The following is a 24,503-nucleotide window of genomic DNA, read 5'->3' as shown; positions in this document are numbered from 1 at the left end:
ACCTGATGCTTGTCAAGCTGCTTGGTGCTTTGTACCTGGCCCTTATTGGAGGTTGGTGTATACAAGCCTATAACTTGAGGACAGTCAGAGGATATACGGTAATTCAAGATACCATCCTAAGTAAGATTATATGAGTGAGTGAGACATGAGTTTCACACATTGTGTCCATGTGAGGGATCAACGAGTGAACACCTTAACCAACAGGCTACCTCACCATTCCTAGATTATATTATTGGACTATTGCAGACTGCTATCAGTCACAGTAACTCTACAATAGTTACTGTCACAGTGTCTTTCCCTGGAAACTGTAACAGGTGCTTGTGTTTGCAGGCTCTTATCAGCACACAGGCTGCTGCCAATGCTACTTGCCAACATGGATAAAAATCTCCAAGACAGTTCTTTAGCAAACATGGAAAATGTCACAGGCATAAATTGAGACAAATTAGATGCTCAGAAAAAGGTTGTGGATCTAAAGAGATAAACAGACTGGAAAATCATGAACAACTGAAACAGATGTCCTCAGCTGAAGAGAAGCTTGGCAGACAGAATAAGAAAGCACAGTTAACGCTGTTTACCTTAATATTTCAATACACTACTGTGTAGTGTAGAAAATAGTTACTGGCCCACTAGTCAGTGCCTAGTAAAACTCCACTGGCCACCACTGGTTTGCGAATGTTAACGGTGTCATTTTGTAAATATATCACTCTCTTGAACTTGTACACTTTTGAATCCTGCAAGATTGCAGCCTGATAAAAATGTTCACAATATTATCAGCTTAATGATGAAACCCGTGTCATGCCTAGCGATATTTTATTCTCATCCATTTTTGCAACCTTTTCTACATTCAAATTTCATGCTACTGAAATACCTTGTGGGTTAGTAACTTTCTGGCAAGCTGGCAAGCAAATTGAGAAACTATTTTGCACACTGCAACTGTGTGTGATTTAGTGAGCATGAGCATGTAAGTGCACCAGCATGAGTGCATGTGTATTGTTTGTGAGTGCATTTGAGATTGGGCCCAGAGGATATAACACAATGCAGGTTGTCATGATTCATATTTGCAATTTTGTCACACAACATTTCATCGTGAAAAACCTACGCAATCAACAGAAAATTTCTTTCACGGTTGCTTGACACAGAATACAGGATGTAGAATGCAGTGGTGATGCGTTTGACTCAGCCACTGAGTTTACTTACTCATAATAAACCCTACCTTTAACAATAATTCTAAAAATATTCAGGACTAATTTATCATTCAGAAGTATCAAATCACAACAACCACATGATTTCGGCACTACTATCACTGTCAGTATTTATTAGTAGATAATTACATCACACTGATAACCCATAACAGAAACTACATTACCAGCCTCACATTATGTTGGGAAAACTCGATAGAAGTTGACAGTCACTGTAAATCTTTATAGAGAGTTTGAATTTGGTGGTTTCACAGAGCAAGTAGTGACAGCATATTTCTTTGTCACTAAGTGCAAATGGTTATTTAAATGCTTTTGTCAGTGTTTCTGAAATTGGAGTCAACACCCCAGTCCCACATGTACTAAAGTCATGCCCTACTCTCACTATCCTGTCAGTCTTTTATCTGTAACACAAGTTATATAACTACAACTTAGAAGGAAAATATCAAATGGTGTTTTCAGATTCTGTAGTAAACAGCATTTATCCACATTAACTTCTATCAAATGAGTAATTCTATTTCAAAACCTAAAATTATTCGTGAAATCCACAATGTCTTTCCATCCAACACAATGATACGGGAATCTCTATGCAAGGGAAATAACTCCTGTGCAAGTCAACTTTACAAGACTGAATACAGAACTATATTTTACCTTTTGTTTAGTTTTAAGGATAACATCATGTTTTGTCCATTATAATTTTTCTTTCATAATTTTATAATACTGTCAATAAAAACATACATAAAAATTATACAGTTACAATCAATTACTAAAATATTACCTCAAAGTGATTGCGAAACACTCATAAAATATATAATCACTCTCAACTGACGACTTTAGATTCACTGTAACTGTTTCAATAAGCTTAAAAAACTAGTTGGGCAGGGCTATGCATCCTATTGCTGCTTCTCACGATTCATGCTAGTGACAGCACCTGGGACTGGGATAGAAAACTTTGACAAGCACCATTTTCAGGACTATTAGAATCTAGTCATTTTCTGAATTCAGAATGGACCACTGCCCTTGTATGAATAGTAAACTTCAAAATTATTACGGGGCATTTTTCATTCTCGTTTGCAAAGTGACCCATGGACCTTGCCTTTCCTAGTCCCTGTATCATTGTCTGTATAATGACACAATACGGTTGTTCTTCGCTGTTTCAGACATTTTAGTTCTGCAACAGATCACAGACAACAGAAAAACATGACAACAATACACAGGGATTTACCTTGAGTCCTATATTTAAGGGCTCCTAGGACTCATACTCGTAATTTTCAGGGGGTCCCAGACACTGAAATATTATTATTTATACTATGTTATAATATTATTTTGTTTTAGTTAGTTACTGTTATTGTATTGTGTATCATGATCATCACATTGCTACAGTAATTAAATTGCAGTTTGTAGCAGACTCAGTGATAACTTATTGTCAACTGATCAAAATTTTTACCAAACGGATTTGGACCTTTTTCTTCATCCTTGTGGACATGCTAATAAATTTTGTTACATTGATTGTCATTTTTATGCATACAGGATGAGGTAATTTGTGTCCCATAATACATTCTTGTAATGCATGTGTAGTGTGTTTATGAGAAATGTTTGGGAAAACAGTACCATGTATCATAAAAGTAGACACAGTTCCACAGTGAAACCCATGTACTATTCATATGACCAGCTGATATCCAAAATGGTCCACACATGTTATTACACAACATGTTACAAAGTGTGTTGTTAATAACTGGGTGATCTCTTCATGGATGAGAAATCATGGTAATAACCAAATGCCTAAATTCTTTGAAATGATTAAAACAAAATCTACATATATCATGATTCCTTTGTTTAAACTGCAACAGTTAGCATTTTAACCATAACCTACCCACTGTGTAGATAATGGGCTTACCCCAATTCTGTTGAACAAGCAGCCAACTGAAAACAACCAACACTTCCTCACATTGTATACATGCCTCTCAATCCATACTCTGTATATCACTTCCTTAATCATTGTTAATAGCAACGTTTAGAACCTACACGAAAAGATTGTGGATTTTATTACATAATTTTACCCACACAATAATTAAATTTTCATTGTGTTCATTAAAATTCTGGCAATCTGATTGGTTTACTGGGAACATTTCTTTTGATTTCATTTCCCAATGAATCCGAAAAAAAATAAGCCACGCTCCCTGAACCGGACTACTTTCGGACCTGAGGAATGTCAGGGAATACCTTTACACAGCGAGGGAATTCCCTTGCACCCAGGTACCTTAATGAACTTTGGGTAAACACTGAAGTGATACATTGTGGTTAACATAAACAAACAACTCAAAATTATCCATGAACGTTAATAACGTTGCAACGCCTCGACAAGAGCATGTGCACGTTGGAACATCAGTTCATGGCGATTCGCAATCCCAGTCACATCACAGCCTCTTTCTACTTGCGCAAATACTACAATCTCAGTTCCACTAACTTCATATCATCGGGTTTCATTTCCATTTCTCACTTTTCAAACTGTCTCTTTCAGTTCCCAGGTAGTAATTCAAACGTTTGAACTTGAAACTTTGCCGATACCGGGACACGTCACATTGAGTTGTTCCACTCTGATTCGCCGACCGATGTTAGCTTGGTTGATTGACAGCTGTTTGGGGGTGCTCTATGCTGATTGGCTAATGGTTTGGCAGGCATGTCATTTTATGTAAATGAGTCACCTGAGTCATGTCACGCCATTACCGAATTCTTACACCGAAAATGTTAATCGGTGGTAACAAAGATATCAGTTTCGATGAATTTGATTATGTTTAAAGAAAATATTGTTGACAGGGTATAGTATTTGTTGCTGAATTTAATTATAAGGATTGACTTTGTAGCGGATTCTTACAAAAGTTTGCACATTGGTTTTTAGTTTCATACTTCAATGCAACGAAAGAAATACACAGTCAATCCTTAATTATTATCCTTCCAACAGAATTCAAGTAAACCTGGTTCACTTAAGTTACATGGCTATCTCCTGATGATGTTGTCAATCACCCATTCACAACAGTTGACTGTAACAGTCAAACCACAGACATGATAACATAGCCAAGGAGGAAAAAATAGATCGCACATAAAGAGACATTTGACAATGTGAAATGCCAACATGCACAGCACATTCATTTTCGTAGATAAATGCCATTCCACACATAGAAGACATGAAATTTCAAAGTCCCATGATTGGATTCTAAGCAGAAACCTTCTGATCAGAGGCTGGATACCATGTTCAAGAGGAAAAAAAGGAAAACCCTGTCAAAGAACTGTTGCACTCTCTGTCTGCAGGAGGTACATCCAGGTATGTTGGGCACTGGGTCATTCTTTGCTGAAACTTACTGGGAACATGTTCAGCCCCCAATAAGACCCCAAGGTAGTGAGAATCATCTTTCTGCGTACAACAGTAGGACTAAAAGCATGCACCTTAAGGTAACACAACCAAAGAGGTCATGTCACAAAGCTGACTAGGCAAAGAAGTCACCAGTGTCATGTCTGCACAGTCTGCAAAGAATCCTAACAACTATCAACTGATGCCTGAAAGGAAGACCGTCAGTGCACATTTAGAGATGAAACAGAAGAACCTACCTTAGTGACACAATCTCTCCCCTCTGAAAGTGATATGCACTGGCTGCCCAGCGGTTGAGGAAGACATAATCTACAGCTGATCTGCCATCACCCAGTGGATTCAGAGCCGGCTGCAGCAAGAGGTCAAAGAGAGTTCCTTTAGTCTGGGTCATCCAATGTTGCAGTCATGCAGACATATGTTTGTTACCATGGACCAGTATCACATCATGTAACGTCTTCCATTTGCATTTCAGAAGTTGGGCAATACAATATAGACAAACGTTGTGACTAACAACTTATTTTGTGTGTGTGACGTTTGGTATAGCCTTTTCCTACCATTGTTAAGCAAGGATTTAATGTGAAATACAAGAAGCCATAATGTTTGTCTATCTTGAATAATGTAGTCTTCAAGGTCAGAACTATTCCTTGACTCATTCAATAATGGGGTCACTTAAATGGACAGAACGGACTGTAAAAACAGAATATGTGGTATCCTGAGGGTGACATCATGATATCCATGGCACCATGCAAGGTCTTCACAACACATAATTAATTATGTAATTATAGTAATATTAAAAACATACAGCATGGTATAGATAATTGTGGAGATGCTTGCCATAACTAATGAGGGCACTGTGGACACACAGACTTACAACAATGAAAATAGACATGCTCAAGGTGTTAAAATGAAAAGCATTGCTAGTAAAAGTAAACCACTGGTTGAATGTATGAAGCAATTTGACTATTTACAGCTTGGAACATGTAAGAGGATCTTGGGTTGGACAAATGTAACAACTGAGCTGTCTGAACCAGTGGTCTGGCACATGATATACTGTACGGAGAAACTTTGATACTTTGTAAATCAGTAGATGGACAATTGATCGTATTATTGTTGCAATCATAAAACAAATCGTCCATGTTTACACAAAAACTGAGATGTCTGCATTCTGTCATTTATTTGATTTTGCAGAAAATCTTTCTCACTGATATATGAATAAGTAAGGGAGAAGGGATGGTCAACTTTAATTTTGACATGAAATAAGACTAACCCATCCAAAATACCAACATTTGGCCTTTTGATATGACATACTAATTGTTTAGAAAACATGAGACCTACAATTCACAATAGGAGGGAAGACCACCTGTTTTAAATTGCTTCAGCATCCATTGTAGCACGTTGATGCCATATCTCTATATCATCAGAAGACATGTTGTATAAAGAGATATCACTTTGCTATACAGTATGGTTCAAAATTATTGAGAATAGCTAAAGCATTTCATATTATTAAACGAGAACAAATCAGATAAAATTGAATGTATTGTGAAAGTGAACTGACCTTTTCATGTTGTGTAGGTAACAATTTAATATTTTATCAAGTCTCCTTGAGCTTCACGGCACAGTCTAAGACGGGTAGGCATACTTCCTATCAGAGAGGTTAGTGTCTCGTGAGTTATGCTGTCCCAGTATCGGACCACTTCTCTCTTCATGTCTTTAATTTTTGTCAACCCCTTTTGATTCACACATTCTTTCATCATCCCCCAAATGTTCTCAATGGGATTTAAGTCAGGACTATACGCAGGAAATGGTAATGCAGTCACATGTTTCTCCTGAAACCACTGCTTGGCATGTTTTGCGGTGTGTTTAGGATCATTATCTTGCTGCAAAATCCAGTCATTTCCATAAAACACATGTGCACTTGGAAGGAGAAAATTATCTAATATGTTAGTGTAGCGTTGACTTGTCGGATTTCCCTCAAACACACACAGCGGGGTCGTTCCTAATAAGGATATCCCTCCCCATACATGAAACTTTGGGCTGTATTTAGGTCGTCGATACAACGGTTCTGACGCAGACTTTGTCCATATTTTCACATTATTGGGATATACCCATATTGAGCTTTCATCAGTAAAAATCACATTTTCCCAGTCAAAGTTTTCATGTGCCAAACACCACTCAACACGCCTGTCTTTATGTTCTTGTTTCATGAGAGGAGAAGGAATTCCAGTCTTTTTCTCCCATCCAAGATCAATCAAATTTCTTCTAACTGTAGATTTTGATACAACTGTTGATCCCCTTTCTATCATTTCATACCTGATGTTGGAGATGCTTGCCCTTTGCATTTTAGACGCTAAAATTCCCAGCCGGACGCGATCTGAGAAGTCCAATTTTCTGGGTCTCCCTGCTCCTTTCTGGTGCCCAAAATCCTTTCCCTCTTTAAAATTCCTCCTAATCCTATACACAGTAGAAAGAGGAGTTCCTGTTCTCTCTGCCAATGTATTTACATCATCTATTCCTTGATTACACAACTCAAAAATCAACCTTCTTTTATCTTCAGCAGACATTGTTGACAGTGCTGAGGAAAATGACGTCTGCTACAAATTCAGGGGAGGTAACTCTAATTGTACTATACTCAGTAGGCCAAGATGAGTTACCTCCCTTATACCATTACTTAGTTTTAAGTATCAGTGAATCAGTTGAGGTGTTAGGATAGCTCAAAGTAAGAAGAAAAATTCTCAATAATTATGAACCAGACTATACATTCATGTCTTTAGGCATTGATTGAATCAACACACAATGATGAAACACTGCTTATCTTGAAGATATACCACTGAAGATTGATGAAACATAAACAATGAAGCCAAGTATGTAACAGATGACTAGAGAAATTAAGGGAAAATGTGACAGTTCATTCTATTCCTTTCGAAATGTTTCATCTATATGGATTTATATTATTTTTTCTCATATGCATTGGCATTGGCTAGTGGTATGCTCACAAAATGAAATATCCCCTACCTTTTTGGAATGTTATATTTTAAAGTTATAGTTTAACGCTAAATTGTTCTTTCAAACATTTATTCAAAAGGCATGTGATTCAGACATTAATAATACATTCTGGTTACCTGCATAGAAATTCCCTCCACTTTGACCACGCACCCCACTAGGTCTATGAATGAAACTGTTACTGGAACAGCAAACGTTACTGTCCCGAGCAAAAGTCTTCGCAGATTTCTTAGTGATCTGATCTGGAAAAAAGTGTGAGTGCGTTAAATCTTATTCCGCATTCAGCAATGTTCAAAACATTATATCTGCAAACAGTCAAGTGTGGACCAGACAATCCAGTGATGGATCTATGCAACAATCACCTCATACAAGCATGGGTTACTGAAGATCAACTCTAACTTCGATCTTGATGGGTGTCTGGAAGAACATTGTATTGTATAAGAGCTAGTGCTTTTGGATGTTAGCAAACATTTCTAGCAGTGAAGTTATTTGTAGGATCAGTGGACCAAGAAAACCAAGGGTTGATAATATGAGCACTACCTTACTGCTGATCATGCATACAACATGTCATCTTTCAAGCACTGACCTTCCAATATATAGGCATCTCTTACAAGAGATCAAGGCCCTAGATTTTTTAAGCTCTCTCAGCGCTAAGATAGCTGTAAGTGCCATACATTAACATTAACTAGATTTGTAATTAATTTAGTAAATGTGATTTTTATTGAGTAAAATATGCAAAGATGCACCTTATCTGGAGCTCTGATATCTAAGCAAGTGTTAAAAGCTATTAGTGAATAAGTAGGGTGTCATGCCACCTTGAATCCAGGTATGACCTGTGAAGGTCTTAGGGTAAAATAGGCCTTCAGCAACCCATTCTTGACATAAAAGATGACTACGCTTGTCGTAAGAGGTGACTAACGGGATCGGGTGGTCAGACTCGCTGACTTGGTTGACACATGTCATTGGTTCCCAATTGTGCAGATCGATGCCCATGTTGTTGATCACTGGATTGTCTGGTCCAGACTCGCTTATTTACAGACTGCCGCAATATAGCTGGAATATTGCTGAGTGCGGCAAAAAACTAAACTCACTTACTCATTGAATCCAGGAATACCTGACATGTTGATCAGCTTAATATGGCAGGAAAGTTGGAAGCCATGGGGGCTTTCAGACATTTATCACTTTTGTAAAACTAACAAGCTTTGGCACACTCTCCTACTCAGAGTTCCAAGCGTCCAGCAAGCACAGTAGTGAGTACCTCTGCCGCATGCCAGAAAGGTGTGACGATTCATCACATTTTACACAATCCATTCAAAATAATGTATGTATGTCTTAACTCTTTTATTTATTTATATATGAGTATACACATCTAATTAAACATCGTTGCTGAAATGATTTGGTATCGCTGAGAAAATACCCAAACATGTGTAACATTATTTCTCTTTGCACAGCGATCATTTGTTTACATGGGTTGTACCAGGTTTACATGGGTTGTACATGCTATCGGACCCGTGAAGGTCCCGGTGTAGAATAGCCCTTCAGCAACCCATGCTTGCCATAAAAGGCGACTCAGCTTGTCGTAAGAGGCGACTAACGGGATCGGGTGGTCAGGCTCGCTGACTTGGTTGACACATGTCATCGGTTCCCAATTGCGCAGATCGATGCTCATGTTGTTGGTCACTGGATTGTCTGGTCCAGACTCGATTATTTACAGACCGCCGCCATATGGCTGCAATATTGCTGAGTGCGGCGTAAAACTAAACTCACTCACTCACATGCTATCGAGGCCCCATGGAGAGCAAACAATGCAGCAAGTTTGATATAATATATATATGTATTGTCCTTAATCTTACCATCACAGTTGTAGGAGAATATTTATGTAACAATGCAAAACACTGTATGAAAACAGCACCTAATCACATGCGTTATCCCAGTCTCTGCTTAGTTATGAATATGCGTGTTTGTTCACAAACAAGTAAAAGGTCCGGTCACATGATATGCAAATGAGCTAGTGCCACTGATGTTATGCTAAGTCATTGCTGCAATGGAGTGTGGCTCTGGCATGGAATGAGTAATAGACATGCACAAGGGAGGCAACTCTGTACAGAGAGCAGGAAAACTTGCCATCCATGCTCCCTAAACACAGAAGTGCAGAAGTAGGAAATGCAAGTGCAATATAATGCTCACTATTCACCTTCTTTATTTTCAACTTTAACTTCAGAACAAAACAAGATATTTAACAAACCTATCTTACAAAACATTTTACTCTATGAATGCACATTTGCCTTACCAGAACATCAACAGTCCTAATCTATGTGAGAAAGATGTGAAATAAACATGAGCATGTTTACAGCAAATTTGAGCAAAATAAGCCTAAGTACCCAATTATGCAGCTCGGGATGTGCCTTCTGTTGATGGGTGAGTATGTAGCACAGCGTAGAATCATGATACATATCCTGAACATTGGGTATCTAATAGGAATATTGAATAACAAATAAAAAAATACAGTTGATGTATTATTCAATAAATTCAGTGAAATGTTATACAAAAGACGATTTGACATGTTTTGACCATGTTGACTGTGTCAGATTACTATGACAATGGCCAGTGATCACATTGTGAGACTGCAATAATTTCAACGAAACTTGATAAAGCTTGATTGTTAGGATTAGAAAATATACTATATGTTACCAGAGAATCATGAAAGACTGGCAGTGTATCTTTAACTAGTTATATGTTAATGTTGGACAGTTGGCACTATATCACAAAGAAATGCTCATTATTTTTCTTGGCATTTTACATTGATTTTTGTGGAGCTCATGTGTCATTACACTGACTGGAATTATTGCAGTTCTTTCGCTTTATAAGCAAGACGGCATGATTGTTAGGTATAATCTGGATTATGGAAATAGGCGAGTGTCAATTACTGCTACATTTTACCTGAATTTCCATTTATTTATCTTGTTTTTCATCATAGTTTTCATACTGCATCAGTAATCAGACACAGAGAAAAAGATTGTGTACTTTACAATGTTGAGTCCAGATGAATAGAACACACAGTGACACTCATTGTTTTTTTAGATAAATTGCTTACTACAAGAAACTTTTATGATCAATTTAGTGTTCATCGCCTCTGGAATGTGGACAACTTTGAGGTGATTTTTATCCAAAACTGGATGAAAATAAGAAAATTTCTTTCAGGGTATGAAAGTGTTTAACTAGACACTTCACTCTCACACATTACTATTCACTTTAACTGCACTTTATTTTTAAACAAAGGCGAAACAAATGTATCCTTCAAATAGAGCAGGGGAACTGTACTTTCAATGTATGATTGTCAAAATTGGGAAATATATGGGATTCAATCAATGTTGATACAATAATAATAGATGTTTTGAGAATGCATCGCCACATGGATTTCATTCAAAGCAAAGCTGTTCGTTCAGTTATCCCCCTTTTTAGATGACTGGAGTATGACATGAAAATTTCAGATTTACAATTTTCAGTCAGTGGTGCGTGATTTGACCCTGAAAACCCTGACCATGCACAGATGCAAAAATATTATTGGAAAAATTGGTCTACAGTGATTCATCGACCTGCCTGAAAAACATCAGAATTCATAGTTACACCCCTTGCACATGTAGGAGGGTCCCATGCTGTGCACGTGCTTCCCATGCATTAATATTGTGTTTGCGTGTGGTAATAACGTGAAATGATGTTACATACACTGGATGAATGTCATTGTAATGTTCCTCAATGGGTTTTCTTTCTACCAGACTTCAAAGTTAAGGTTCCTACTTCTGTTTGAAGAGTACATGTGACCTCTGATTGTGACTAGGTTAATATACGTTGTTACTGAGCGACTTGGCATGGACAATTTCAAGTTTGCACATCTCGTTATAACACCTAAATTTAAGTAAACACACCCCTATTTACATAACGTTTTGACATTTCTTTAATGATCCGATAAAAGTAAGTTAGTGAGTGAGCATGGTTTTACATCACTTCTAGCAATATTCTAACAATGTCATGGCGGGGGACACCTGAAATGGGCTTCACACATTGTACCCATGTGGGGAATCGAACCCAGGTTTTTGGCATGACAAGAAGATGCTTTAACCACTACGCTACCCCACCACCCTCAGATGAAAGACACCTCTGACCTCTCCTTACATTTTGAGCATGAACAACATGACAATGGACTGTGCTAAGACCTACTGACTCCAGACAACTGAAGATGTCACTTGACATTATTTCGAGTTCAATACACATGGTAAATGTAGGAACTCATTTCAGTGTTCACCCAAAGCATAAAAATGTAGAAGTCATAATGACTCCCTGGAGTTATGAGAGAGAGTCATGGACATGTTTGGGGGAGTCATGATCACTGAGTCCCAGCAAAATTGTTCTTAATTTATCATTAAAGCTTGTTTTATGATCTGGAGTCTCTAAAATAACAGTCCTGCCAATCAACTTGAGAACAATAATTTGTAATCCAGACGTAGTCGACAAATTGCTTGGTTGTTTACAGAAGTAAACCATGTTATCAGAATTTTACCAAAGAAAGTATGAATAATATATTGAGTATGAAAAAAAAAAAACATTCAAGTTGTTTGGTGTCCTTAACAAAGGGAGGTAACTCATTGTGGCATATCTACATCAGTGGATGAAAGTTGTGTAATCTGGATCTGGACATCTTTACAATCTGCACAAATGAGTCGCTCCCAGGACATTCCGTAATAGACAGATACCACTGCATTAAGCAGTGATGTTTGTTGTTCTCTTCCCTTGGAGATAAAAGTCAGAATTGGGTTTTACACTGCTCTTTGCCATACCAAAGCAATATCACATCAAGGACCCTAGAAATGGGATTCACATATGGCAGTCATGTGGGGAATCAAACCCAGGCCTTCAGTGTGACAAGCAAATGCTTTAACTGCTGGGCTACCCTACGTCCCCGGGATAAAACAAACACTGGCAAACTAAGAGTAAGGATACACCAAGTGAGATAATCTTGTTAATCACCTTTGTCCAATTTTAAAGCCAACTTATGTCCTTTTATGGTATGCTATTGTAGCAGTGGTAACCTAGTGTCTAAAGTGTTTGCTTATCATGCCAACATCATAAGTATGATTACCTCCTTGGGTACAATATGTGAAGCTAATTCCTGGTATCAACTGCCAAGATATTGCTGCAACATTGCTAAAAGCCGCTTAAAACTATCTCATATGCTATTGTAGCTGCCACAGAATTTCTGAATTCCATGTTGGGATTCGAACCATGGACCCTCTGATGCATTGTCCACATGGACAAATAGGTTGACCCTGTCGGCAAGCTGACAAAGTAAGGATGTCATCTGTGGGATGAATCCACACCCTGCTGTATAATCACAAACTGAACCTGTAATTATTTCTGATTAAGTTGCTTCTATGAAGAATATATCATTTCCTTATAAAGAAATGTAATTGAAAAACTCACAAACAACAGATATACTTACCATGACTATATCAGTATGTCTGGATCCAAACTCCGCATGATAATCCAAGATATCCAGTTTGTGATATGATTCATATATTGATGGATTCAGTGAACCTGAGAAAATACCAACCACAAAATACAACAAGATGGTACTGGATCAGTCTTGTAATATATGATTTGAGTAACAATTATCACAATGTGCATGTGTCACTTCTTATAAGGGAAGTACCAGACAAGATTGTATATTATCGTCTCTTCATATCATTGACTGTGTAAGACGTGCCTGGTGGTTTTAACTCTCAGTCTCGTAATTGTCTGTTCAATGCCACATTCAGAAGTAGAACTGCAATCTGTACATATCATGGTTGGACCAATCGATCCAGTGATTTACATCAAGAACATTGATCTAAGCAACTGGGACACGGTGCTGTGTGTCACCCAAGTCAGCATGCCTGACTCCCCGATCTCACTTCTTACAAGCATGGGGTGCTGAAGACCAATTCTAATGTGGATCTTCACTCTGTACAAGGATGACAACATTAGTACTGCAGCAAGGACTGCAGATGCAACAACAGTTAGTTGATGCTACCGTACTGTGTTAAATGCCAAATATATAGAAAATATAAAACCTTGAATTCTTTCTTCTGATGGTTAGAAGAAATTCATGGATACGAAATCCTAAAGTCTTTGTTTTGCATTTTACACAAAGGTTGGTATGGTCAACCTATGTACTCTAGCTCAAATACAGGTGGCACTTTTTGTTGGGAGTCTTTTATTGAGTGATTCAATTAATGGTGGTCTGTAAATTTTGATTTTGAGATTATGAGCATCGATCTACAGACTAGACTGCAACAGTTCAGTAACATGCAAACAACCAAGTTACTGAGTCTGATGATCCTGGCAGTGAAGCTACCTTTAATGACGAGAAAAGGTTGCTCCAATTTTACCTGAAGACGCAATATCGAGCACGGTGGTTTCTTAACAAATCAAAATCGATACATTTACACTTTTGTATTAAATGAAAAGTTAATAACAATGTTAAAAAACAGATAAAGCTCGACATATTTCTTTGGCAAACTGCAACGCGTAGCATTCAGTGTTAAATGAAGCGGATGTATGCAAAATCATATACTTTCTTGACATGACTTTGAGTTTAACACCGTTTCTGACTCGCTGAACGAAATCGTTTTGTAAACCGAAAAAAAAGATCCCGTAGATGTTTGGAAACGTTTTCAAATGGCCACCAGCATCGTAGTTATTTGCAATGATAGTATGTCGATGTATGTCAAGTAGTAAAGTGTTAATAACCTTAAATACGTCACGAATGTCATAATTCTTACAGTCATTAACATCGTGGGACAGCACACCTGTTTGCAGACGAATTCAGAACTCTTTACCCTGGAAGTTACAAATGTGGAATTTTACAAAAGTGAAACGATCGGTGAAACGGATTACGGAACTGAAGCTTCAGTAACGTGAAAACATGGCTACTATTTTATTGTGTTTGTTTACATCATGTTCATTTAAAAAACCATCAATGCTGTTAAACTCGAAATTATCTGTTATAACGAAACTGAAAGGCCGTGAAGTATATCTGCACAAAAGCAAATGGGATCCCGGTGTATTTCTTAATCGACCTCAATTCAGCAGATATGTTATTTCATCTTGTTGACACGAAATGCAGTATACATGCCTGCTGATCTCAGACATGTCAATTGCGCCAGAACGACCTAACGTGATTCACGCGGCAGCAATCGCCACGTGTTGGGCTAACCATCACTGCTTATTATATAAGAATAGACCACAATACCTGGAACTCTCCTGACTAATGTATTCACAAAGATACCCCGCTGTGCAATAATAACAGGCTTCCCATAACCAGCGTCACATCGGGTACACTCTGACCACACCTTAAATTTTCACAAACTACACAAATAAACAATAAACTGACAACAATTACCAATACAAAGGCATCCTCCAAAATAACTCCTTGCCAAAATCTCAGCAACGATCGTTGGAAATAGTTTCAACCAGGGAGACTATAAGACGTTGTAGATTATCCCTGTTTCAACATAATCTGTCAATGGACTGTCGAGTCACTGAATTGTCTGGTCTATGTGGACTCTCATGCGTTTCAACTGACACACACGTTGGCGTTCAATAATTACGACATTCAGATCAGGTACTCTGCATTTGGAAACTGGCACATATACAATTAGACATGCGAATGAGAGGGTATATTTTCAGTGTAGGGAGAGTGTTGAGGATGTTCTGCTGTGTATGATGATTTGGTTGAACATTTATTTACAAATATCTGTTTTACCTCTCCCAACTTCTTAGATATCTGTGATAATGATAGGTTAGTTTTTCTTTTTAAGTAACACGTATATTTCAGCGTCAAAACCTGATTTTATATTTTACAAACAAGAAAACATACTTTATATGGATGGGATTTTATGCTGTATTTAACTATACCATTATTTTTAGTTTTTTTAATGTATTATAGTCTCCCATAACCCTTAGAGGCGGCTCACGTATATGTCATTTTTATATGCATACTCATATATGTATCCGTTGTGAGGTGGGGCTTAGATAAAATGTCTGTCTGTGGTATTTAAGTGAGCTAGCACTATAGAAACGGCAACAGCTCAAAATGGCCACACACAAAAAGTCAAAGTGGCCACAGCCATATATAAACAGCTGTATGCTAGTACAAGCAGTCACACTTGCACACACATACGAGCGAATATTCTGAAGTACCTATTTTCACCTCGTGTCACTACGGATTAGAGGGGATGCTGGACGGATCTTTATCATTAGACATTGTTGAGGTTATTGTTGTCAAACCTCAGTTATAGGCGAACAGAGGAGACAACTGGGGAACAAACACAAACCTCTCAATATCGAATCAACTGCGCTTTTTTTCATAATTATGTGTTCACAAATATGAACATTCCCTGTCACTCTAACGTCCGTACAGTTGTTAATGATGAACATATGAATCATTAATTTATATAAAATGGTTATGGTATCACAAAAGCAATGTAAAACAAGTGTTTAGAATGTTTGTTTACAAAGTTCCAAATTGACCGGCTAAAGCAAGTGTGTAAATGAATACAGCAACTACCACTCGTAGAGACGTTATGAGAACGTATTAGGCTGGGAACAGTCGCCGAAACGCACACGAGGCCCATGACCACTTGAGTATGTCGGTATCATATAGTAAGTGAATTTAGTTTTATGCCGCTTTAGCAAAATTCTACCAACATTGCGGCCGGGGACAACAGAAACGAGTGAGTGAGTGGGTTTAGTTTTACGCTGCACTCAACAACATTTCAGTCTGTATATAATCGAGATTGGACATGTGTCAGCCAAGTCAATGAGCTTGACCATCCAACACATTAGTCGCCTCTTACAACAAGCATAGTCGCCTTTTGTGGCAAGCTACCAAGGATGTCCACGGGTCGACACCAGAAATGGGCTCACACATTGGAAAGAAATGTGAAAAACTCGGTCTTAAAAAAATTGTCTAAATATTAAGTTTTAAAGATTGTCTTTGCCATTTAAAAAACAATAAGATTGTGTAAAAAATGACGATGAATGAAAACACAGCATCTTTATGCAAATTTGTAGACAGTTGATTCCGTCTAAATCTATGGCTAAGATGAAAAATATCGATTTTGCATTTCATGTATGATTGATTTCCTTGCAATTTAAAACAATCAATAAAAATGTTAATGGATTGTTTGTACTGTTTTGTAGACCAAACTATGTATTCGATTGTATAAATTTCGATTAATCTATTTTTTTTTTTACTGTTGTTGCTGTTGTTTTGTTTGTTTTTTAACACATACGTCAATTTTGAATTTCAAAGTTTGTTTACTTTTGTGAAAACATAAATGAGATCAAGTGGACTTGGTTTCGTGCTGTCGTCAAAACTAAACGTTTAGCTCCAGATATATGTTTAGATAATGACTATACACACAAAGCAAATAAAGGATCGGAACGATTTTGTACGGATAGACAACTTCTTACCTCAATGGATGCAACGCTTTTTCGACAGTGTAGGTGCTTGATGACGGTGAACAGCAACATGTACACCGAACGCCGCATCAACTACGATACGAAGTTGTCTATCCATATAAAATTGTTCCGATGTTTTATTCGCCCCTGTTCATCTAAAAGCCGCAGAGAAATTGTCTGAGAATTAACAATGTGTACATTTTTGCGCATGAGAGTAAAAACAAATCTAATTACTTTGAAGGGAAGTGAACAACACACCCATTAACATTCGCAACACACGAATGATAGACTCTAATTATTGACGAATATATTAATGAGAACAAAAATGACATTGCAGGATTCTTCCGTCTCAGTATCAACAGGGGATCCACCCCAGCTGGTGCCTGACGATATGCACGTCATTGTAAGGAACCGTCAGGTACTCCAGATGTGGCTATGATGCTACCCTATCGTATGTACACAGGTCGAGGTGCTTATTACTTAACAACTCAATGGTAATCTCCATTAATGGCGCAACGTTGATGTATACTCTCTAGGTAAGATCGTATGATCTAAGAAGACGATGAAGAAGGGTAGAGCACATGGTAAAAGCAGATGCACCCCTTGCGATTACAGAGAGTGATACACTGGAGACCTCGCAGGCGGTCTTTGCAAAGACTGCATTGAATATATCTGTGAATAATGCCACATGGGGTCAGTCGATGGTATAAAACCTGCCGATATTGAACGAGATGCCATATTCACTCTTCGCTGTCCTCAGTCAACAATCAACAGCCTGCTCTCTGTTCTGACCCGAAGCAGCAATACGGCACGAGATCACTATACAACTTTGGAGTAGAAAGTATATACTATCTCAGTTTCGTTTGACCCCTCAAGAACCACCAAACAGCCATGGACGCCATCAAGAAGAAGATGCTCTCCATGAAGTCCGACAAGGACAACGCTTTGGAAAATTCCGAGATGTTGGAACAGCAGCTTAAAGACATCGAGCAACAGAAGGCTAAGGTTGAGGAAGACCTCCACGATCTCCAGAAGAAATACGCCAACCTCGAAGTAGACTTTGACAACGTCAACGAGCAGCTTCAGGAGGCCAATAGCAAACTGGAGACATCGACCAAGAAAGTTACCGAGATGGAACAAGAGGTCAGTAGCACGTCATCTAGGGCTACTATGTTGGAGGAAGATCTTGAGAGTTGCGAAGAGAAACTGCAGACAGCTACTAGTAAGCTGGAGGAAGCATGCAAAGCTCAGGATGAGACAGGGAGGTCATGCAAGGTTCTGGAGAACAAGAGCACTGCTGACGATGAGCGAATCGATCAACTGGAAACTCAACTGAAAGATTCTCAGTCCGTCGCTGAGGAAGCTGAAAGGAAATATGACGAAACTGCTCGGAAGTTAGCCATGACAGATTCCGATCTGGAACGAGCTGTCAACCGTTTTGAAGCTGCTGAAACCAAAGTCATTGAACTGGAAGAAGAATTGAAGGTGGTTGGAAACAACATGAAGTCCCTTCAGATCAGCGAGCAGGAAGCCTGTCAGAGAGAGGAGACATTCGAAGAGACCATTGCAGACTTGACCCAAAGGCTCAAGGATTCAGAGCACCGTGCAGCTGAGGGCGAGAGGACTGTGGCCAAACTCCAGAAGGATATGGACCGTCTAGACGATGAGCTGCTCACAGAGAAGGAGAAGAACAAGGCAATCCATGACGAGTTGGACCAGACATTCGCCGAGCTGGCCGGATACTAACCGTGAATGTGTGCTAAAGTCACGAAACGTACCAATGTTCTTCATATCTCTTTTGAATTTTGTCTGTACTGTCACAAGGTGTAACACATTCACTATATTTTGTGTTAACCCAGGAATTGTCAGCCCCAGAGTCAGTGATTATGAGCTTAGATACCACGGGAGAGTGACAGCACTGTGACGGAAACCTTGAAAATCACACGAGGTCTTTTTTAAATTCTGATCGTTGTAAATAGCCAAACTGTATCAAATCATAACAACTATTGAATATTTATAGTATGCGTCAACAGACATTTTTGAATAAAATCTGCAAGTTCATGACAAAGTTTGTTCATATTTTGCATTCGGCAACCAGATGTTTTCAGATACAAATGGACGACATAGAATAACCACTAGCTTTTAACAAATTCAACTGTGCGGTATAGGTAGATTAGTGGTGAAAAGCATATGATTATCCAGTGCAAATCAACTGAAGACAGATGATCGCGAAAGGTGTTAGAATGCCCTACCGACAGCATTGATAACTTCCAAACTGGTGTCTGAAAATTACAAAGAACCTAAGTTGACACAAGGATGACGAAAACAACCATACATGCTTTAGCTTTTCATGAATCAGATATGGAACATCGAGGCATGTAATCATAATGGCTATAAGCTTTCAGAATTTGAAAGGGTACATATACTAACTTGAGTTTCTTTTGCGGTTCAGTATATTTTTTTGACGTTGTCAAAGTAATATATACCGTACAAGGACTACAGTTTTAAAACTAATGGTAGTTCTTTAGTTCCTAAAACAACATTTGCAGAGATTCTTTTTCACAGATGTCAAAGAGTTACATACTGCGCTTGATCAAAAGTTGTTAGATCCAGGTAATTTCGTTCAAGGCATCAGAACATATCTCAGAAGGTTTCAAGGATATGCATTTCAATACATTAGATATCAGCGACAAATGTGATCTCGATGCAATTTCCTATTTGAAACTATATGTTATGTTTGTACCATAGCATGAATAGTGGACAATTACCTTGGCCCTGCATGTGTTTGTGTTAAGTTACACTTGGTATCCTGATTATTTGATGGTAACCACAGTGCTTTCCTGGTCCAGTTTTATAGTTATAAAATTCTGTGAATATTTATATATATTTAGCTTATCCAGATTTCTAAACCGAGCCATAAGAAATGTTAATGTTTGATCAAGCATTTTAGCAAGACCTGAATTTGGGAGCGTATGGGTTTTTTGACAAGAGAGGTTTTGTAAATTTGTAAATCACTTCTCTTTTGTCTACATCAAGCGTCCTTTTGGCGCATCATGATCCAAAAAAACATCTTTCTAGTTACAAAGAAAGTCTCCAAAGAAAGTGACATAATAAAATAATATAATAACATAATTTCATCTTAGTTGTCTTTCACATCATTATCTCGTGATCTACGGATTTTCATATCATAGAGAGATTCATGGATAAAATGATAAAACGAACTGGACTAAATATACTACCTTGTCTAACTATCTTCTTTGAAACACCTCTCCCCTCTAAATGACATTTCCATTACTGATTCTGATGATAACTTAATAATGAAATCCCCAGTTGAGTTGGACATAGTGATGGGCAAAAGAGGGTATGCCGAAATTGTCTGTGACATTTAAAAGTTTGCAAAAGGAGACTTATGACTTGGTAATTTTGAGCAAACTTTAACGGGTTCAGTGCTGAATCAGGAATGAATTGAATTTGCAAATAAATACCATATGTTTGAGTTTTCACAAAATATAGCCAAAGATCAAAGACAATCGAAGTTCTTTTTCTCAGTTCTATGATCGATTTGTGAAAACTTTACTAATATCTGAGAGTAAAAATCAACATCAGATTTTTTATGCTGAACGACATTTAATGCCTGTGCCGGTCTTCTTGAAACTCACTAAAATTAACTGTAGAGATATTCAAATATACTTCATAGTCCCCGAGCATTTTTAAACATCTATTCCGTGATCACGTGACCAAATCAATGGAGAGTGTTGTACTTGCTTGCTCTGCATTGAAGCCCATCATAATCGTAATGATATGAGGAGTGGACCTTTGCTACCAATTTGCTTACCAACAAAGAGATAAGTAAACCAACTGTTTGATTTTCACCATGAATGTTGATATTTGTCTCTGGAGAGCTAGAATTGGTTGTCTGTGCCCTCGCACCCGAAGACCACGTTGGTTTTACCCCGCTATACGGATACCCGGTGGGATGCGTGTAGGATGTCTCCTGTTGTTGTTGATAATGACTTTAGTCATTGTATCTGGAGACGTGGAATTAAACCCGGGGTCTCCTAAAACACCACATACGTCTTCTGATAATAGGTCTCCTAAAACACCACATACGTCTTCTGATAATAGGGTCTCCTAAAACACCACGTACGTCTTCTGATAATAGGGTCTCCTAAAACACCACATACGTCTTCTGATAATAGGGTCTCCTAAAACACCACATACGTCTTCTGATAAAAGGGTCTCCTAAAACACCACATACGTCTTCTGATAATAGGGTTCAGACAGGACTGTCGTCTCAGAATGTCGCAAGTCAGTGTGTTACTCCAGACGCGGGGGTTACCTTGGTGACCTCGCTAAACGGTCACTAGCATTCAGTCTCAAATGTCAGTTTGACGAGTTTCGTCACGACGTCAAGGAAAAAATCGTCGTACTCCAGGAGGAAAATGACATTTTAAGAAAGCAAATTTCTGATCTTGAAATAAAACAAGATAGGTTAGAAGCTCATTTTTCATGGATTGACAGAAGGACGAAATGAGACGTGGAATGAAACAGAGAAGGTGGTGTGAGATTTTATGGGCTCGGCCCTTGACATCGAATCAGCTGGTTCAATGAACATCGAACGTGCTCATCGGCTGCATGCTCGCAATGGAAATAGACCTGTGATTGTCAAGTTCACTTTCTTCAAAGACAAATCAGATATATTAGAAGTAGCAAAGAAAACTTTGAAGGGAAATAAACTGTTCAGAGTGCCCGAGGACTTTACTGGTCGTGTACGAGACACCAGATCCAAGTTATTCCCCTTTATGATGAGAGCAAGGGATGATGAGAAAGTGTCATATATGAGCTATGACAAGCTCATCATAGATGGCCTGGTGTATGTCTTTGACCAGGAACTCTCCGATTTGAAACAGTTAGGAAAGCGTCGCAACAGGGTCTCATCAAATCGTGTTTCAAATGAGGCTAATCATCATAATGGATAGGAATACGGTTATGGTCTCAGTGAAGGTGACTGTCTGGATATCAAACGATGATAATCTATATAGTGACGTTAATTCCAAATCGCACTTTGCTGGAGATCAGAATACCTTCTCTTCTGGCGTCTCACGTCAGTGTGTTACTTCAGATGCTGAGGTCACCCTTGGTGATCTCGCTAAAACTCTTAACCAAATTCTGTCTCAGATTTCATTGTCAAATGACGAGTTTAACGTGTTTCATCACGACGTCAGGGAAAACACTGCCACATCTCCGGAGGTAAATGCCATGTCAAAAAAACTGTTTTTAGATGTAAAGACTGTACAAGATAACTCACAAACACAATCCAGGCAAGATAACCATATTTTCGATGGTTTCACAGAGGGACGAAAGGAGACGTTGAGTGGGACAGAGAAGGTGGTGCGAGATTTTATGAGCTCGTCAATGGACATGAACTCTGCAAGGTCGCTGAGCCGGACATGTGATAAGTCAAAACCAAAGTTTGCAAAGATTCAACGAACGTATCTCCTGATTTAACCAATTACTCTCCTGACCTTGCAATTAATGCACCACCCTCGTCAACTACTCTGTGTAATGATGACACAGATATGTCTGTTAGTGACATTATTACCAGCGACAACACACCGAGTGACAATGACGTCACAACGTCCATATGCTTCTGGAATATAAATGGTCTTATATCTAAAGTTGCGGATTTTGATTGTTTATCATTCTGTAAAAAAATTAACATGTTCTGTTTCATTGAGACAATGTGTCCAAATGCACATGATGTTCTAAATGACATTGTCTATGAATATATTTTCACAAGTAATCCTAGAAGATATAAAACCATGCAGGGGAAGATTTTCTGATGGATTAGCAGTTGGTATTAAAATAGATACTGCATCTTATTTTGAGATAATTCACTGCCAAGCAAATAACGTTCTCTTTTTCAGAATAAGAAGCGAGTTGTCCCCCTTCCAAGTCTTCCTTGTGTTTGTTTACATTAACCCTGAGGGGTCACCGTCCTATACAGACATTGAAGAGCGTGGGGCTGACATTCTAGCGCGCTTGATATTGTAACTGGTTATGGCGAGTTGTCGGAATTTATATTGTGTGGCGACTTTAAGGCCAGAACTGGAAATGAGTTTGATTATATCACAGATGATGATGTTGATTATTTACCAGTTGATGATGACTATAAATCTGACTACTTCTCTTGCCCCCGACATTCGCTAGATACTGTCGTTAATAATTATGGCTTAAACCTACTACATATATGTAAGGTACTTAGTATCCATATTGTTAAGGGAAGAAGTAAGTCAGATAACGTGGGAAACATGACGTGTATATCACATGCTGGATCTAGTGTTGTTGACTATTTCATTCTTTCTTCAAATATGTTCGATAATGTTTTAGATATGAAAGTTTGTCAACGCACGGAGGCGGACCACCATCCACTGGTGTGCTATTTTAAGAATATTATCCCTTCAGTAGGTAGTAATCAGATTCCGAATTTACAAAAAACTGAATTACATCCAAGGGTGGGTTACAGGCTTCCTGCTGATTGTCAAATTCCACATCCGAAGTAAGGATGCCATAGATGTGTTTAACAGATTTACTTTATTACTGGAGAGAACATAGATGCTGCTGTAGGACAGCTAGGTGATATATTAATTCACTGTGCAGTAAATGCAGGAGCATATGATACAGTTACCCGGAAACCCCAGTCGCAGCAACCACCTTGGTTTGATAATTACTGTAGTCAATTAAAAAGGAGGAAATATTTTCTACTAAACAAATTTAGACGATTTAAATGTGCCTTAAACTTAAAATTGTATGTGGATGCAAAAAAAAGGAATATAAAAATGTTGTGAAATGAAAAAAAAAACATGTGATGATATAAAGAAGTCTGCCGAGCATGGAAACTGTAAGAGTTTTTGGAAGACATTGAAAAAAGCTAAACATGGGAATGCTCCAAGTTGTTCGATATCTCCTGACATTTCGTACGATTACTTCAGCAATTTGTTAAATCCGAAAGGTGAAGTGCTAATGTAAACGATTTCGACTGTTTTATCTCCACGTTTATAATTTCACATTCGTGTGAAGATAGTAATGGTTTGCCTTTCATTGATGTTCTTTTGTGAAATAACCGATAGGGAAATAGTAGATGCTTTGAAAAGTTTAAATAGTGGTAAATCTGCAGGTGAGGATGGATTACCCTCTGAAATTCTTAAGATGTCGGGAAATTTTATTATACCTTATTTGAAACTTCTTTTTAATAGAGTCTTTTATACTGGCGATTTTCCAGAATGATGGAATATAGGTTACGTATGATTTTGCCATTGCTTAAGCCGGGTAAACGTGCCGACCCCAACAATTATAGAGTTGTTTCTATTCTAAATGTCACAGGTAAATTGTTCACAATTGTTATTGAAAAGCATCTAAGAATTTGGTTAGATATAAAT

The 24,503-nt window shown here is 38.2% G+C and overlaps 2 protein-coding genes across 4 annotated transcripts in view; one reads left to right on the top strand and one right to left on the bottom strand.

Moving 5' to 3' along the window:
* The window catches only part of LOC137295567 (mitochondrial inner membrane protease subunit 2-like), a 136,902-nt gene extending 122,448 nt beyond the window's left edge, over positions 1 to 14,454 (bottom strand). The window contains exons 1-4 of one of the 3 annotated variants that reach the window (XM_067826971.1): positions 14,409 to 14,454; positions 13,061 to 13,155; positions 7,683 to 7,805; positions 4,803 to 4,912 (exon numbers count right to left, since the gene is read on the bottom strand). In XM_067826971.1, the coding sequence (XP_067683072.1) occupies positions 4,803 to 4,912; positions 7,683 to 7,805; positions 13,061 to 13,063 (236 nt within the window). In that variant the 5' untranslated portion in view covers positions 13,064 to 13,155; positions 14,409 to 14,454. Of the gene's footprint in view, positions 1 to 4,802; positions 4,913 to 7,682; positions 7,806 to 13,060; positions 13,156 to 14,349 lie in introns of all 3 variants that reach the window. The other 2 variants (XM_067826969.1, XM_067826970.1) reach the window with 2 other exon arrangements.
* A 3,454-nt stretch (positions 14,455 to 17,908) lies between these two features.
* Positions 17,909 to 18,838, top strand: LOC137295566 (tropomyosin-like). Its single transcript, XM_067826968.1, has one exon. It carries the CDS (start codon positions 17,956 to 17,958, stop codon positions 18,808 to 18,810), a length of 855 nt encoding a protein of 284 aa, XP_067683069.1. The 5' UTR covers positions 17,909 to 17,955; the 3' UTR covers positions 18,811 to 18,838.
* Positions 18,839 to 24,503: the final 5,665 nt, after the last annotated feature.

The sequence above is a fragment of the Haliotis asinina genome, chromosome 9, assembly GCF_037392515.1.
Source record: "Haliotis asinina isolate JCU_RB_2024 chromosome 9, JCU_Hal_asi_v2, whole genome shotgun sequence".
Taxonomy (NCBI): domain Eukaryota; kingdom Metazoa; phylum Mollusca; class Gastropoda; order Lepetellida; family Haliotidae; genus Haliotis; species Haliotis asinina.
The sequence above is the reverse complement of the archived record's forward strand: the minus strand, read 5'-3'. Positions and strand labels throughout refer to the sequence as shown.